Below are 16,921 nucleotides of genomic sequence, written 5' to 3'. Positions count from 1 at the left end.
CCCCCGCGCCCCCCCCCCCCCCAAAAAAAAAGGTGCTAGCCTCGGCAAGAGCCTGCGATGTGCTTCCTTTTTTTAAATCCTTTATTTGTTTAAAAGCGTCGCGGCGAGGGGAATCACAACCAGCTCGCGGTCACAGCGCGCTCCGTGGACACATCGGCCGCGTCACCGCATCGCCTTAGCTGCCCCCCCCTCCGCCCGCTCCTAACCCCCCCCCCAAAACCCCCTAGCCCCCCCCCCAAACCCCCCCTAAAACCACCCCCCCTAACCCACCCCGCACAGAAAATACCACGACCGCCCCCCCCCCCAACTTCGTCACACCCCCCCCCCCCCCGCCCCAAAGTCGTCTTCTTCTTCTTCTCAAATGGGCAATGATTCACATTATAATAACGCGGTAAAGCCTAAAACGACGTCTCTGCGTGTCTCGGTTTAAGTCTCACGATGCCCGTAACCCCTAAAAACCTGCCGCGGGAGCAAACCGATGTGCAAACGCCATGACCCACGAACCCCCCCCCACCCCCCATCATCCTCCTCCTCGTCATTCCTCCTCCCCCCTCCTCATCAGAGCTCCCACCAGATCTCCTCCGTCCATACCAACCCACACACCTCGGAACGAAACGCGATCACACAGCCACCTCGAGTATGATACAACGGTGTGTTTGTGTGGGGGGGGGGGGGTTGAAGGTCTCGTAAATGCTACGTCGCGCACACAACACGAGTCTTATCAAAAGGGGGTTCAACATGTTACGCCAGGCGGTCATCTTCCAGCACCCCCCCCCCCACCAACACCCCCCCCCCCGCCTGTTCTCTCACGTCTCCTCTCTCGCTCCGCACTCCCCCCCCCGCTCGCTCTAAAAAAGTCCCCCGCCCCCCCCCCCCGCTTCTTTTTCAAAGCGACCCCCCCACAGCTCCCCCCCCCACACACCACGTGACGTGTTCTCTACCCCCCCCTCCTACCGTAAACAGTCTCGACACGATGCCCATCCCCCCCACTCACCCACCACAAACACGGGACCAGAGGGACATGGGGGGCCACCGAGGCCCGCGACGCACACACACACAGAGAGAGAGAGACAGGAGAATACCGGACAGCTGTTGGGGGGGGGGGGGCATAGCGTGTGTGTGTGTGAGGTGGGTTTTTTCGTTACATTTTCTTGTTTTTCCTCTAACACGCACGCAAGAAAATGAACCCCCCCCCTTTCCGCCTAATCCCCACCCCCCCCCCATACGTACACGCAACATTCTGTATATAAAAGTATGCAAATCGTATGCAAAAATCGGTAATACTGACAACGCGATGATCAAGGTATACCCATTGCGGACTGCGGTGGTGGGACGAGGTGGGGGGAGGCAGTGGAGGGGGGGGGGTAACAGGGGGGCCTGGCTACCTTTTTTTTTAAATCACTTTTTTTGGGAGGGGGGGGGGCGGAGGAGGAGGAGGACACGAGAAGAGGAAAAAAACCGGGGAAAAGAAACGACCGCACATCCCTGGAAAGTCTCTCGAACCCCAGAACGCCGGCCATGGCACCGTGCCGAGAGGGAGAGGTGGTGGGGAAGAGCCTCAGCGCCCCCTCCCCTCTCACCACTCCCCCCCCCTCCTCCTCCTCGTCGTCGTGGCTGCCGTCACCGCTGCCGTCAGCGAGGCCGTCAGCGAGGCCGCCGCCGCCGCCCTCTACTCGGCCTCGGGGGCCGCAGCTTCCGCCCCTTGGGCCGCGCTAGGGGCGGCCTCCGCCTCCTCGCTCTTCTCCTCCTCCGCTTTGCTCGCCGCCGCCGCCGCCGGCGCCGCGGCGGCTTCTCCCGTCGTCTTGGCCGGAGTGGCGGCGGCAGTGGCGGCCTCCTTGCTCTCGCTGGCACCAGCCGCCGCTCCCGCCGCGCCGGCCTCCGCAGCCGCCGGCTCCTCCTTGGCGTCGTCGCCAGGCTTGGCCGCCGCTCCCGCCGCCTCTTGTCCCTTGCCGCTCTCCGCCGCGTCGGGGGCGGCGGCGGCCGCCGCCTCCTGAGCGCCTCCGGCCTCCTCCTTGGCCTCCGCCGGCTTCGGCTCGGCCTCCTTGGCCGGCGTCTTCTCAGCCGCCGCCGCGGCGGCCGCCCCCTCCCCCTCCTCCTTCTCCTCGCCGCTCTTCTTGCCCTCGGCTGGTGCAGCGGCGGCGGCCTCCTCCTTGGCCCCCTCTGCCCCCTCAGCCGCTCCCTCCTTGACGGCGGCCGCCTTGGCGTCGGCCCCCTCGGCGCTCTCCTCCTTGGGCTTCTTCTTGAAGGAGATGCCGCTCAGCTTGAAGGACTTCTTGAAGGAGAAGCGTTTCTTCTTCTTCTTGTTGGGCGTCTCGCCGGACGCGCCCGGGGTGGCCGCGTCGTCCGACTTGGGGGAGGCGACAACCGAGGCCGGGGACGCGGCCGCCGCGGCCCCCGCGGCGGCCTCGGCCTGCGCCGGGGCGGCCGCGGCGGCTTCAACGGCGTCGCCGTTGGAGTCCGGCGCTTTCGCGTCGTCGGTGGCCGCGGGGGCGGCGGCCGCCCCTCCGGCGCCGCCCTCCTCCTTCTCCTCCACCTCCTCCTTGTCAGCGGCCGCGACCGTGGCGCTGCCGTTGGCCTGCACGTCGGCCTTGGCGTCGCCGGCCCCCGGGGACGCGTCGCCGTTCACCTTGGCGTGGTCGCCATCCTGCGTCGCACAGACGGACGACACCCGTGTGACGCACAGAGACAAAAATCCCCCCCGTATAGCCTCGACAGACCGTTGGGGCGAGTGTTGTTGTTAGCGAGCACCTATGAAGGTCGGCATGCCTCACACGAGGGGGGTGGGTGGCCAACACCACCGTTCAAATAACCCGTCATTGCGATTGGCCGCGAGCGGGAATCAAACTCGGTCCGTTAACCGCGACACTCCGCACGCAGACACTCGTGCGGCATGTAGCGTGCTTGCTTTGCTCACTGGGCAACTCTGCTTAGCGCCGACGGCCAGGCCAAACATCCCCCCCACCTCCGCACCCGCCACCGAGAGGATCCTACGAGCTCCCCCTGCAGACGGCTTCCCCTCCGCCAGCAGCGGTGCGAGCACGCAATCGCGGGGCTGCACCTCTGCCACCTTCGGTCACTTGTCAATCTGCTGCCAGATGAAAGCCCCCCCACCCGCATGCCGCGTCGGCCGTGGGCGCCGTTTGACCATACTTCACCATGCCGGGGGGTGTGCCGGGTGGACTGTTTGCCCTGCACGTGGAGGAGGAGGCTGCCACGTCTCTGTGGCTACGTGGGCCGACGTCCAAACCACAATATCGACAAATAACTGTAAGATGGTTCACGTGCTATAAAAGCGTGATCTGAATTACCCCCCCTCCCCCCGCCCGCCACCGAGAGTCACCGCGGCGGTCTCGTGCTCGGCTCGCGGGCTCTGACGTCGCCTGTGCCGTATCGGCCGCGGCCGGGAATCCAACGTGAGCTCGCCGTGTCTGTTTGTGTGTGGGGGGGGGGGGTCATCGCGCTCGGGTGGTGGAGTGCATGCGCCAGTGCATCACCGCTTGCTTCCCTTGTGTCGCCCTCCAGCCAAGCGACGACACGAATCGTCGCGTTTCGGGGTTCGCGAGCTGGATTTGAAGAATTGCTTCCCTTTAAAAAATAGATATTTCAGTCTGCCGCGAGTTGTTTACCGGTTACGCCGCGGTGGCAAGATGTTAACGGCCTCGCCTAGCATGCAGGAGGTCGTGGGTTTGATCGCGACCCTGACGCCTGCTGTATATTTGGAGTTTGCGTGCGTCTCTCCCCGGTTTTTCCCCCTCCACATTTAGAATCAACATGCATTTTTACAGAGTTTGGCTGCTATAGATTTCCACATAAGCCACTTCCATTGAGCTATCATTTGTGGCAACGTTGTTTCTGAAAAAGAGCTAGATAGCTCAGTGGGGCCCTAGCTGGGGGGGAAAAAAAGTTTAGTTTTTTTAGTATTACTGTGGGCATCATTTTGTTACGTTTTTGTTCACTCTGTGAATCGAAACGTAAAGACGCGCAGCACCGCGTGACCCCGTAGACCGTTTGTCACGCGCGATTCGATGCACCGATTCTAATCGGCGGCGTCTGCCACCCGCGCCATCTGCCAACGGCCGTCGAGGCGAGCGGCTTCACTTTCGTTCGTCCGGGCGAGAAAAACTGAACGAGAGAAGCAGGACACGGTTTCGTTCTCTCGTTTGCAAGAGAGCGCTGGCTGACCAAAATGGCAAAAACGGCACAAAAAACAACCTTGCCACATGGGTCGGCACGCATCACAATTATGGCTGTCGCCTGATGAGGCTGGTTATAATTACGAGCGAAACGTCGGACTAAAATTGTAAATGTTATGGGTTTACTCTCCCGATACACAACTGTGCTGAACTAGTAACTAACTGGCTGTGTCGGGTGTTTGGGTGGTTTAACGTCGCATGTAGACATTTATGCGATCTAACCCCCCCCCCCCCCAAAAAAAACCTCTTAAATGGATAATATTGCTCGTGAAAGCCTTCTACATGTTAAGCTGATCGTGGCGGTGTTTGGTCAGCACTATCGCTTATCCGCCTTTGTCTCGTGTTTACGGTTGAGTCTCTGTAAGATTCTCTCCACTGGTTGTTAGCCGTGGCTGGGAATCAAACTTACGTTATAGTTGGGATTGTAGCACGCTACACGGAACCACTCACTGCACATCACTGCCCCAAAGCACACACACAGAGGTACACGTTAATCAAGGCCTGACAGCAGCAGTAGCACTGTGGGTGCATTAGTCAAGGGCGCTTTCATACAACGTACACAAGGTAGATTGGTAGATTTCACGTGCAGTCTAACGGAGCACGGGGCGGGGGGGCGGGGGGAGAAGCGCACCTTTAATAATCGTTGGAAAGAGATTTTATTTTCTTCAACGAGATAATTTAACGTTCGAGGGAGCGAGAGGTTTCAGAACGTGGGAGCGCAGAGGGAAATTAACGCGGAAATTAGAAGACGTTTGAGCTAAACTTAAAACGAGGAGAGAATTCAGCCAACACGCGGCACCGTGAGAAGAGCAAAGTCGGAGACTTGAACGATGGCGGATTCAACAAGAGGAGGAAGATCCGGGTGCCAAGCAAAGCCCGGACGACGTCGGGGGCAGCTGGAGCAGAGGTCCCCACGGGGATAGTGGGCGCCAGGGTGGCTAGGAGATGTTCACTACCTCGCCCGGTATGCAGGTGGACGTGGGTTCGGTCCCGACCCCTGACCCCTGCTGTATATTGGGGAATTTTTGCATGTTCTCCCCTTGTCTGGTAAAGTACAGAAACAAAAATAGTTTTTAGATGGGGGGGAAGTCGGGGGAAATAGCGCACCACGGGGGGAAGTGGGAAGCAGGGAGGGGAGTCCAGCGAGCAGATTGCGGCTCCCGTAGCGATGCGACATCGCAGAGTGCGCGCCGCTCGCTCGCTCCGTGTGAACGAACATTCGAATGTCCCACATCCCATCCTTGTCACTCCACTAAACTATTATAATTTTTTTTATTATTTTACCAGGTAAGGCCCGCTAAGCTGTATAGGTCGAACGGACAGGGAGCTGCTTGGGCAGTGACGTAGCAGGGCTGGCCTCTTCTACAAGCACCACGCCACACGCACACAGATATCACGTGCAAAGTTCGACTCCAAAGCGTTGGCCCCACTTGCTAATGAAAACCTTTTTTTTTTATTACCAGGTAAGGCCCACTGGGCAATGGAGCTCTTTTTCAGAAGCGACCTGGCCACAAACGATAGCCCAATTAATTAGTTTAGCACGTGGAAATGTGAAGCAGCCAAACACTCTAAAACGCGTGGTGTTGATTCTAAATGTGGAGGGAGAAACCGGAGGACCCGGAGAAAAATCCACACGACCACGGCAAGAACATGCAAACTCCAAATATCCAGCAGGCGTCAGGGCCAGGATGGAACCCCGCGACCTCCTGCATACCAGGCGAGGTAGCTAACATCTCGCCACCGCGGCGCTCTAATGCAACGGTGATCATTGTCCCTTTTACATATCCAGGAAAGCCTCGCCGAGTCTCAAGACTCGTCGTGAGGAGGGTCTTGCCACAATGTCATGTTTGACTGCCACACTTATGTTTAACTGCAACAGCCTGGAGGGCAACGTGGGGGGGGGGGGGCGGAGGGGGAGGAATCATCTACGAAGCAACCTACGAGTGAGAAATTCTCCAAGCGCCGCAAAGATGGGTACACGAATCCATCGATTTACTGTCATCTCCTGCCAAATTTAATTATTTTTATTAACATTCAATCGAATCCAAGCACGTTTATTAAAATAAATGCACTATGCAAAAAATCTCTGTCCGTGTCTTGACCCGACTTAAAACATGCTACTTCATTCCATCAATTTCCCAAAAACCTGTGCCCCGTGAACAGAACGGCACCAACTCTCTGCAAGGGAGGCAGGCTGTCGATGTGCATCGCTGCCCATGGTGGCTAGAAACTAAGTGGAATTGTCAGAGCCATGGGAGCAGAGCGGCCCCTGCACGTTGCACCACGTTCACCCCAACAGCTCTGCGTCGGCCACAGGGCGATGGACATAATGACAGTGGTGGTGGTGGTGGTGGGTAATGCGTTATTGACCCAATGGGAACACCAGGCGTCGCAAAGCCATCATAACTGTCGCGCCGTAGGCCTTAGTGCTGCGAGTTGGCCAGGACTTTGGCAGCCCAGCACTGGATTCTTGAATCAATCCGTGGAGAGTTTGTCAAGTTCTGAAAAACGGGCGACCAGAGTTTCGATTGTCGGCCACGGCCAGCGCGGTTTTTTGCGAGCGACGCGCAAACCGGTCGGTCCTTGGGGGTCGCCAATGTCAGCCCTCGTCTCCACGGCCGCACTGACCGGCGTGGTGAAGTATGGCGAAATGACACCCGAGGAGCGGCGCGGTGTGGGGATGTGGGAGGCCTTCATCCATTGGTGGCGGGAGAGATGCGGAAAATTATTTATTGCATGGCGAGCCAATTTCACTTTCATTTAATTTCATATATCGACAACTCGCGCTGGGCTTCAAATTGAATAGCAATGGCTTTGTCTTTCCACCCTGTTATCAAAAGACAAAGATCACCCCGTATAGCCTTAAACAAACTGTTGGGGCAAGTGCTGTGAGCGAGCGCCTTCGAGTGCCGGGACAGCTGTTATCGGTCGCGAGTGGGAATCGAACTCGGGTTTCTTGGACTCGTGGCGCGGCACGCTAACCACTGCGCCACCGCTCCGTTTTAACGTCGATATCAGTGAAACTGCACGTTGCTCTTCTTTCGGTAAAGTCACGTAGAAGGAAAGTAATAAAATAATAAAAATAAAACATAATAAAAGAATTCTCACGAACGTTTCGGCCACAACGCAAGCAGCCGTCCTCAGGTGAAGAATGAAACACCACCAAGCTTGGAGCGTATATTTAAGCTGGCTGGGAGGGGGAAGAGCGCCTTGACAAAGGAATTTGCATATCAAGAGGAATTTTGTATATTTATGGAAAATGCAGATATGGGATTAGTCACTACTTGTGAAATGCGTAGGAGGTGGGCGGGGGGTTTCAAAGTTGTTACACGTTGCTGTTCAACTGTGGTGGGGCATGGCACACGGAGGTAGGCGCATCCTAAACAATTAGCATCCTCGCGGAGAACACAAGTAACAAACCTAGGAGACATGCGCACCCTTGTAACACGTCCATTCACAAAAATCAATCATTTGTCTTTTGCATCTCATCAGCCGCACGGCTTTCCTTCTGGGATTGCACAATTTCAACGGCATTGGGTTCAACGCAAGCCAACTCTGGTTTTGGCTTTGAGATTCAGCGTCTCTCGTCACCATCAGTCAGAGGCTCGCTTGAACCAACCGACTCACTGCTGGTGAAATTGCCAGATAGTAGGCATGGCCTCTCTTCGATACGAGGGCCTGGCTTTCCAAGTTGATATTCGTGAGAGTTGCACGGTGTTAAAGCTTTACTGGAGAATCATAAATTGTGTGGAGGGGACCTTCAAATAATTAAAGTTTCGATTGGTAATTCGACAAAGATCGTAATTTGGCAGCGGCTCGTAGGTCAGGTACGGTACCAACACGTTCCTGGGTTGGAACCCAGTTTCAGCCGCCCGTCGTCGATGAACAGGTCTGTCAGGAGGTGTGGGCGAGTTGGTCTCAAAGCCTTTCACGGAGAATCACACTCAAGGGACCTCCCCCCGCCCCCCCCCCCCCCCCCCCCGTTGACCCTTACCGGCTCTCGCTAAAGTCCGGTTGTGGTTCAAGTTAAGTCGATTTAAATGCATTGTCCCATTTGCAGTTCTGAGATAAAAGTGCCACAGAAAAAGTACATTTCATTGCCACGTGCATATTCGTGGCAGGGAATACATTTGCATGTATTTGTATTTCTTGAAGTTGCTTCTCCAGCCGTTGGCCGCGCTACACGAGTGCCCGGGCCGGGCCGGGCCCCACATCCGCAACCGCTCGCTGTGGCCCTTCCAAAGATTTCCGAAGTTTCTTTCGCCATTTTTCCAACCGCCCTTGGCGACTTGACAGGCAGCACGCTGCACAATTGGACAGTATCATTTTATAACCCTCATCCCCCCTCCATGAATAATGGCGTCCGAGAGTCGTACCACCCAAGGGAGATGGAGTGATGGAATCTGATCCTGGTGCAGGAAGAGACTGGGTTGGTTCGTTACGTCGCGGGATCGTGAAGAGATATCGATGGCTCGGTGAGGAGTGGCGTGGGGGGGGGGGGGGGGTTGCATTATCCAGCAGTGGATTGACCATGGCCGACTGTATATACAGTACATAATAATCACTGATGCATTCGATCGAGAGAAGACGTGGAACGTGGGAGACGGAGCGATCAAATCAAACTCGTACGTGCAGGTGCTGGGTGGATTGTCTCATCGTGGAGGGATGGCAACGGGTAAGGGGAGGGGGGAGGTGAGGGTGGCTTCGTCCAACAGTGTGTTGATCATGGACAAATAATGACGAAAGATTCAATGCGTTTAGCAACGCGTGTTTGATACGTATTTATGTTTTCACGTGGAAGAGCGCTCTCAGCTCTCTGCTCGTGCCAGGGTCTCCCTCCACGTGCTGAGTGCGTGCTGCTGCTCCGTCACACGTGTTGTGGTCGCATGCTCTCCCATTAACAGTTTAAATACCCCCCCGCCTCCCACCCTCTCTCCCTCCCCCCTCCACAAGTGTGTTCCACCAGCAATAGCAAAGCAGCAGCGGCAGCAGCAGCAGCAGCCACAGTGCCCTAATCACGACTGCTGCACGCGTTCTACCGCACAGGAAGCACCCACCCACCATGCGATACCACGAAGCAAGCGGGACCTGAACACACTCACTCTCGTAACAGACTGTTGGGACAAGGTGCTGTAAGCGAGGAGCACGTATGAAGGCTGGCATGGCACACGAGGGGGTGGCGGCCAGCACTACCCCACCCCCGACCGCCTTTGTCTCCCCAGTGGCGATGTTTACACACCGCGACAGATGTTGACTTGAGGCTGAGTCGACCTAAGGGAGGCCCAGGACAGGTTCAGATACTCGTCACACCGGTGTTGGCCCGTGAGCGGGTATCGAACTCGGGTCGCCGGGTTCGTAGCGCAGCGTAGCGCTAACCGCTACCACTCTTGCTCCCATCTCCCACTCACCCACCCCATTCACTCACTCACCCACCCCATTCACTCACTCACCCACCCCATTCACTCACTCACCCACCCCATTCACTCACTCACCCACTCACCCACCCCATTCACTCACTCACCCACTCACCCACCCCATTCACTCACTCACCCACTCACCCACCCCATTCACTCACTCACCACATTCACTCACTCACCCACCCCATTCACTCACTCACCCACTCACCCACCCCATTCACTCACTCACCACATTCACTCACTCACCACATTCACTCACTCACCCACCCCATTCACTCACTCACCCACCCCATTCACTCACTCACCCACTCACCCACCCCATTCACTCACTCACCACATTCACTTACTCACCCCATTCACTCACTCACCCCACTCGCGAATTCACACCCGGGGCCAAAACCACACCGTTACGAAGTCATAATATTCACCATCATCACCATCATCAGCCATGGTCATTCCACTGCTGGATGAAGGCCCCCCCCCCCCACGCCGCTTGCGTCTACCACCTACACAACACCACTGTTGCTGTACAGATCAATTTGGACACACACGGTTACTCCAATACTATCAACTTGTCGCGTAGCAATGAACTACTCCTGTGACTATTTGGTGATGCTGCTGCTGCGTTGGCATCGGTGCACGAGCAATAAACTCAACACGGTCGGTGCCAACTGCACTCCAAATCGCCGGATGATGCTGGTCGATGTAAGAAATACTACTCCAGTTGTAAATGTTGTGGATTTACCCTCCAACACACCGGTGGGCTGAAGTAGTAACTAATTGGCGTTTTGTTTACGTGACAAATCTCTTACTAGTTGGCTGTGTCGGGTGGTGGTGGGTTACGACGGGTTCATACTTACGCGGTCTAACCCAAAAACCTTGATTATGAATAATATTGGTCGTGAAAGCCCGCTACATGTTAAACATATTAACTACACTGTGGCCTTAACAGTAAATGTATCATAACGTGGGCGACGTGTCGACCAAAATGGGCCTTTGAAATACAGGGACTCATCTCCTTACGAAAATTCGACTTACGAACTTTGAGAGAGAGTTCTGTAATGTCCAGTTGCCTGTTCGGACCAAGAGTCGTAAGTACAACCGCCGCACAATAGATGGCGGTGGTGGCACCAACATCTGCAGAACGTGAAGAACCAGCGGCATCTACATCTGCAGAACGTGAAGAACCAGTGGCATGGCACCTACATCTGCAGAACGTGAAGAACCAGTGGCATGCCACCTACATCTGCAGAAAGTGAAGAACCAGTGGCACCTACATCTGCAGAACGTGAATAACCAGTGGCACCTACATCTGCAGAACGTGAATAACCAGTGGCACCTACATCTGCAGAACGTGAAGAACCAGTGGCACCTACATCTGCAGAACGTGAAGAATCAGTGGCACCTACATCTGCAGAACGTGAAGAACCAGTGGCACCTACATCTGCAGGAGATTATACAACTTGTTAAAGCAATTTCCCGTGTTCGGTGTACACGCCGTACATCATGTTTGGAATCAACAGGAGTATAAAGTTGGACTTGCGAACAAATGGACTTACGAACAGTTCCTCTGGAACCTAACTAGTTCAATTACTGATTGGGTTTTGTTTAAAACAGCCGCGGTGGTGAAAGTAGCGGCCTCTAGTGGTTGCCAAGATTCACGTGACCGCCACGTGTAACAGTTATATTTAGTCACATCTGAATTGGACAATGATCGCAATCGATACGCACTCATATTTTACGTCGTTAAACCATCATAATAGACACGCATGTCGGGAGGCTTGGTTTATCAAACAAAGTTTAAGATCGCGTTCATATAAAGTGTCGTGAAACCCGCCACCACCCGACACAGCCAATTAGTAAGGTTGTCACGTAAACAGAACGTGCCACTGTACTAGTACAGCACTAGTGTGTAGTGTAGTGTATAGTGTAGTGTAGTATATAGTGTAGTGTATAGTGTAGTATACTAGTACAGCAGCACACGAGTTGTGCGTAGGAGAGTAAACCCACGACAAACATTCACAATTATAGTGTAGTGTATAGTGTAGTGTATAGTGTAGTGTATAGTATAGTGTATAGTGTAGTGTATAGTGTAGTGTATAGTGTAGTGTATAGTGTAGTGTATAGTATAGTGTATAGTGTAGTGTATAGTGTAGTGTATAGTGTAGTGTATAGTGTAAAGTGTAGTGTATAGTGTAGTATACAGTGTAGTGTATAGTGTAGTATACTAGTACAACAACACACCGGTGTTGTTGGAGAGTAAACCCACTACAACATTCACAATTCGAGTGAACCGCGACGTTTCGCCGATGATTACAACCAGCCTCATCAGGCGACAGTCAGAATTGTGAGGAAATCCTCCTTCCGTTTCGGTCATAAATAGACGGGGGGGGGATCAATGGGACGTCGTCACTTATGAGCCAATTAGGGTGCGAAGGACCAAATGGGTTGTTCATGTTTTCATATAAATAGGAATGGTCAAATCGATCGATATAAATTGATCAATCGATTACGTCGGGAGGGATATGCTATTAATAATCATCATTATCATCATCTATAATTGAATGATCGTCTTTAAGGAGTGTGAGAGAGATGGGAGCAGCGGCGTGGCCCGGCGTTTTGTGCAATTCCACCACGCGGCCACTGGAGGTCACTGGAGACCACGCGGCATCCACCACGACGCTCACGCGTGGCCGGCGTGCGCGCACGAGGTGGGAGGGGGGGGGCAAGGCGAGCCGAGTTTGAATTTCGCGAGCGACTCTGCATTTGCTCCACCCACAGTCCTCCACCACCACCCCTCCCCCGTTAGCAGCAGCACCACCGCCTTTAGCGAGACATCGTAACACTGAACAGACCCCCTCCCCCCCCTACACACCACACAAAAGCCGAGCCTCGCTTTCCTACCCCCCCCCCCCACCACCATTATCGCGGGCGGTCTTTGCAAGAATAACTCGCATCCCTGAGTAATCAGCAATGCCGTCGCTTTAAATGGGAGGAACAAAAAAAACAGTCGACGTTTCGGCCAACGGTTCTTTAAATGGGAGGAACAAAATAGTCGACGTTTCGGTCAACGGTTCTTCCTCATGCGCTGTCGCATAACACTGCCCTAAAAAGCGGGAGGGGGAAGATATATTTGGCGACGTTTCGCACAATATATGCCACAAAGGCCCATTGCCCGAAACGTCGCCATGTTACACGGTGCTACCGAATTCCCCCCTTCATGAGATGGGTATTAAGTGACGAACTGTGCGCGGGAGTTGTCTCGTGAATTGCGCCACCGCCAAACGGCATCTTCGCAAATAAAAATCTCTTGAATATGAAGACAAAATAAATCTCTGCATGCTCTGCGAGAGATACACGCGGGATGGGGATTGTGTGTGGGGGGAGGCGGGGCCGGGCGTTTGGGTTTTGGGGTAATTTTTTAAATACCCCCCCCCCCCAATTTTTTTTTACATGTTACAACCTCAACAGGTCCGTGGTTTGTCATCTTGAACATGGTTGGGAGGGGATTTCTGTCGTCTTAAATATAAAGCAGCTTTATGGGCGTTATTATGTGTGTGTGTAATGTGTCCAACTGCTATGGCTTTTCGGTAAGCTCGATGGGCTGCGAATGTTTGGCGCCGTGATTATCGGGCTCCATCCAGGTGCCATCGCCCGCGTCCCTCCTGACCCACCCCCCGGCCGCCCGGCCCCCCGCCCCGACAACTCCGCGCGTCTCCCACAGAGAGCGCTTCTCTCGCGCAAGGCGTCGCGGCGTGCGGCTTCCCGGTAGGACGACGCGAAATTAACAATTCCGCTCGCGTCTCTCTCCCCTCTCTCCCTCTCGCTCGCCACACAAAGGGGAGCGGCGGACTGGAGCTTGCGAAGGGAGCGGTAATCTCCCCCTCCCCCGCTCATCCTCCCCTTACCCCCCCCTCTCCCAACTACCCTCCCCCTCTTTCTCTCTCTCCCAACTACCCTCCCTCGCTTACCCCCCCCTCCCGGCCACTCTTCCACCCACTATCCCCCCCCACTCCCTTCCAGCTAACCTCCCCCCCACGCGCCTCGTCCCCCCACCCTATCCTCCCTCCCCCCCTCCTCCTCCTCCCCCCGAGATGCATCGACCACGGCTCCCGTGTTCGAGGCATCGAGACAACACAAAGACAACAACGCTGTTGCATACAGACGCGTACCGCGCAATGCACGCACGGAAAAAAAGATACCCCGTGTAGCCTTAAACTGTAGGGGCAAGTGCTGTTAGCGAGCACCTATGAAAGCCGGCACGGCACACGATGGGGTGGGTGGCCAACACCACGCCCGGCCGCCTTTGTCTCCCTAATAGAAATGGGGGTTTTTTGTGCACATAGCACCGGGTATTCAATTGAGGCCGAGTCAACCTAGGGGAGGCCCAGGACCGGTTCAGATAATCGTCACTGGTGTTGGCCATGAGCGGGAATCGAACTCGGGTCGCCGGGTTCGTGGTGCAGCGTAGCGCTAACCGCCGCACCGCACACATCCCGTACATTGCGCGTGTGTGTGTGTGCTTGCAAGTGCATTAAAACACAGACACACGCGCACGCTTGCAAGTGCATGTCTACTCACACATTACACAGCCATAATCATCACCATCACACAGCAACAGCACAAGTGAGCTGCCAAAAACACCCGGACGAGGCTTCAACAACTCAGCACTCGCCCCCCACCCACCACCACCCCTCTCCACCTTACCGCTCTCGCCCGCTCACTCAAACGTCCAAGCGAAGCGAGGACAAAGAATTATAACAAAAAGATTAACCCGCACCGCACACAACGACCGATTATCCACGGCCTCCAATTAGCACGGTTGGCTACGTGCGGTGCGAAAGAAGTTCGACATTCATAGCATATACATAACACGCGTACAATTACTCTCGCCACCGCCATCCTCACGGCGGGCTCCGTCATCCGCTAACTTCGCCCGCCTTTATCTCTCTACCCCCCCCCCGGCCCCGGCTCCGGCTCGGAGCGCGCGCGATTCAGCGCGAGCAAAGCGATCGAACGAGCAGAGAGACACGCGGGGTACATGTACACACACACACACGCACCCGTACATACAAACACGCGCCCGTACATACACACACACACACGCCCCCGTACATACACACACACGCGTACACACACACGCGCCCGTACACACACGCACCCGTACATACAAACACGCGCCCGTACATACAAACACGCGCCCGTACATACACACTCGCACGCACCCGTACACACACACACACTCGCACGCGCGTGCACTGGGAACTGACCTGTCCGTTGAGTTTTTGGGGCGATGCCACCACCGCGTCTCCCACGGTTTCGCGGTTGCCCGCCTTGGACAACTGTCCGCCCATGCTTGCGCTGAACAATAGGCACGCTCGAGACGGCGAGAGGAGAGGCGCGAGAGAGAGCGCGCGCGGTGCGAGCGAGAAGATATTTGAGACAAAGGAAAGCGAGAGAGAGAGAGAGCGAGCGAGAGAGAGATGGAGACCTCTCTCCAGACAGCCGCTGCCGCCTGTAGCTTTGCCGGACAAAAAAAATATCTGTCGCCTCGTTTTTTTTTATTATAATGCGAGTAGCTCCCTCTCTCGCTCGCTCGCTCACTCCACCCACCACCTCCTCCTCCTCCAATCCGTATTCCACACCGCGTGGGGAGCGAGCAAAGGAAGACGCCCGACGAAGCGTCGGTCGCGGCGATTAACGAACAAGCAGCTGAGAGCGAGCGAGCGAGGGAGCGACACGTGTCGAATAAAACGAGGGGCGAAGAAAAGAGGAGGAACAGGCGCGAGAGCGAGGAGGAGGAGAGGCGGGGGGGGGGTGTCGCGGCGTGGGTGGTGGTGGAGTTGTCGGATGAAACTCTCCGGGAACGACAACGTCGAGTGGGCGACTGCGCTACCGCTGGTTGCTCTGCCGGTGGCTAGATGGGGGCGGGTGCGTGGGGAGTTAAAGGAAGAGGAGGCCAAGGGAAGTCGCTCTCTGTCGCTCCGGCTGCTGCTGCGCTCCTCCGCGCGCGCTCCCAGCTCCGATCTGCGCGACGCGCGCGCGCTCCCTCGACTCCCGGGGCGCGCGCGCGCTCCCCCTCGAGCGCGCGCGTGCGCGTCACAGGCACCCTCCCCTCATCCCGTCCCCGCCAGCCAATTAGGAGCCGCCTCGCGGTGGCGGGGAGGTGGGGGGTGTGTGGCGGCGTTGGCGGCGCCGTGTGGAGGGGGAGGGGAAGGTGGCAGGGGGCGTGGTTTCGCATAAATCAGGCGAACAATGAGGAGGGGGGTGGGGCGGAGTACGGGGGAGGGGGGAGAAGGAGGACGTGGGGGGGAGGGTGGGGGGTGGAAGACGGGGGGAGATGGGGGAGGGGAGATGAGATTTCTTTTTTTCTCCAGAAAATGTTTTACGAAAAGAGAAACCGAGAGACGTAGAGGATGGTAGTGGAAGAGAGAGAGAGAGGAGGGGATGGGCTGGGATCGTGGCTGGGTGGATGCGGCGAGACGAACGCGGGAGAGGAGATGAATTGAACTCCACCTCGCTCGGTTGCGCGCGATCCGTCGCCACTCATTGGCAGAGCCTCTAGCGCGCTCGTGAGTCGCGCTCGTGAGTCGCGCTCGTGAGTCGCGCTCGTGAGTCGCGCTCGTGAGTCGCGCTCGTGAGTCGCGCTCGTGAGTCGCGCTCGTGAGTCGCGCTCGTGAGTCGCGCTCGTGAGTCGCGCTCGTGAGTCGCGCTCGTGAGTCGCGCTCGTGAGTCGCGCTCGTGAGTCGCGCTCGTGAGTCGCGCTCGTGAGTCGCGCTCGTGAGTCGCGCTCGTGAGTCGCGCTCGTGAGTCGCGCTCGTGGCAACTAGCGATAGTCGCGCGCGTGCTGTGAGCTCGATTCGTTATTGGACAAAGCACCGACCATCCATGGCACACACCGCATACGTTGCGCGCCCACCGCTCGCACGCGTCTTCACGCATTCGGCCACCCACCATCCGATGCGCGCGTGCATTTGCAATCCTATCTATACACCCACCCATCCAAAATCCCATGCCATCCACTCATCACCCATCTTCCACACATCAACCCAACATCGTCTCGCCCGACTCCCAAAAACCCAAAAACCACACACGCCAACTCCACCCCCTCCCTCTCACCATCGTCTCTCCCTCCACCTCCCTCCCTGCACCCCGCCCCTCCTCCCTCACCTCATCACCATCCCACCCCCCTCCCGTTCTCGCATCCCCCTCGGCGCGTCCCTCCCCCTCCTCCCCACGACCTCCTCCTCCTCCCCCCGCGAACCCGCGGTCCCGTTTAAGAGCGACGTGTTGGGTTCCTCTCGTTCCGTG

At 56.3% G+C, this 16,921-nt stretch overlaps 1 protein-coding gene across 1 annotated transcript; it reads right to left on the bottom strand.

Annotated features, from left to right (window-relative positions):
- Positions 1-890: 890 nt before the first annotated feature.
- On the bottom strand, positions 891-15,674 carry LOC133347600 (myristoylated alanine-rich C-kinase substrate-like). Its single transcript, XM_061560020.1, has 2 exons — positions 14,881-15,674; positions 891-2,644 (listed from the first exon to the last, which is right to left on the bottom strand). Exons 1-2 carry the CDS (start codon positions 14,962-14,964, stop codon positions 1,670-1,672), a joined length of 1,059 nt encoding a protein of 352 aa, XP_061416004.1. The 5' UTR covers positions 14,965-15,674; the 3' UTR covers positions 891-1,669.
- Positions 15,675-16,921: the final 1,247 nt, after the last annotated feature.

This window comes from Lethenteron reissneri, chromosome 26 (genome assembly GCF_015708825.2).
Source record: "Lethenteron reissneri isolate LAM-NWPU_2019-01 chromosome 26, ASM1570882v1, whole genome shotgun sequence".
In the NCBI taxonomy this organism is placed as follows: domain Eukaryota; kingdom Metazoa; phylum Chordata; class Hyperoartia; order Petromyzontiformes; family Petromyzontidae; genus Lethenteron; species Lethenteron reissneri.
The sequence above is the reverse complement of the archived record's forward strand: the minus strand, read 5'-3'. Positions and strand labels throughout refer to the sequence as shown.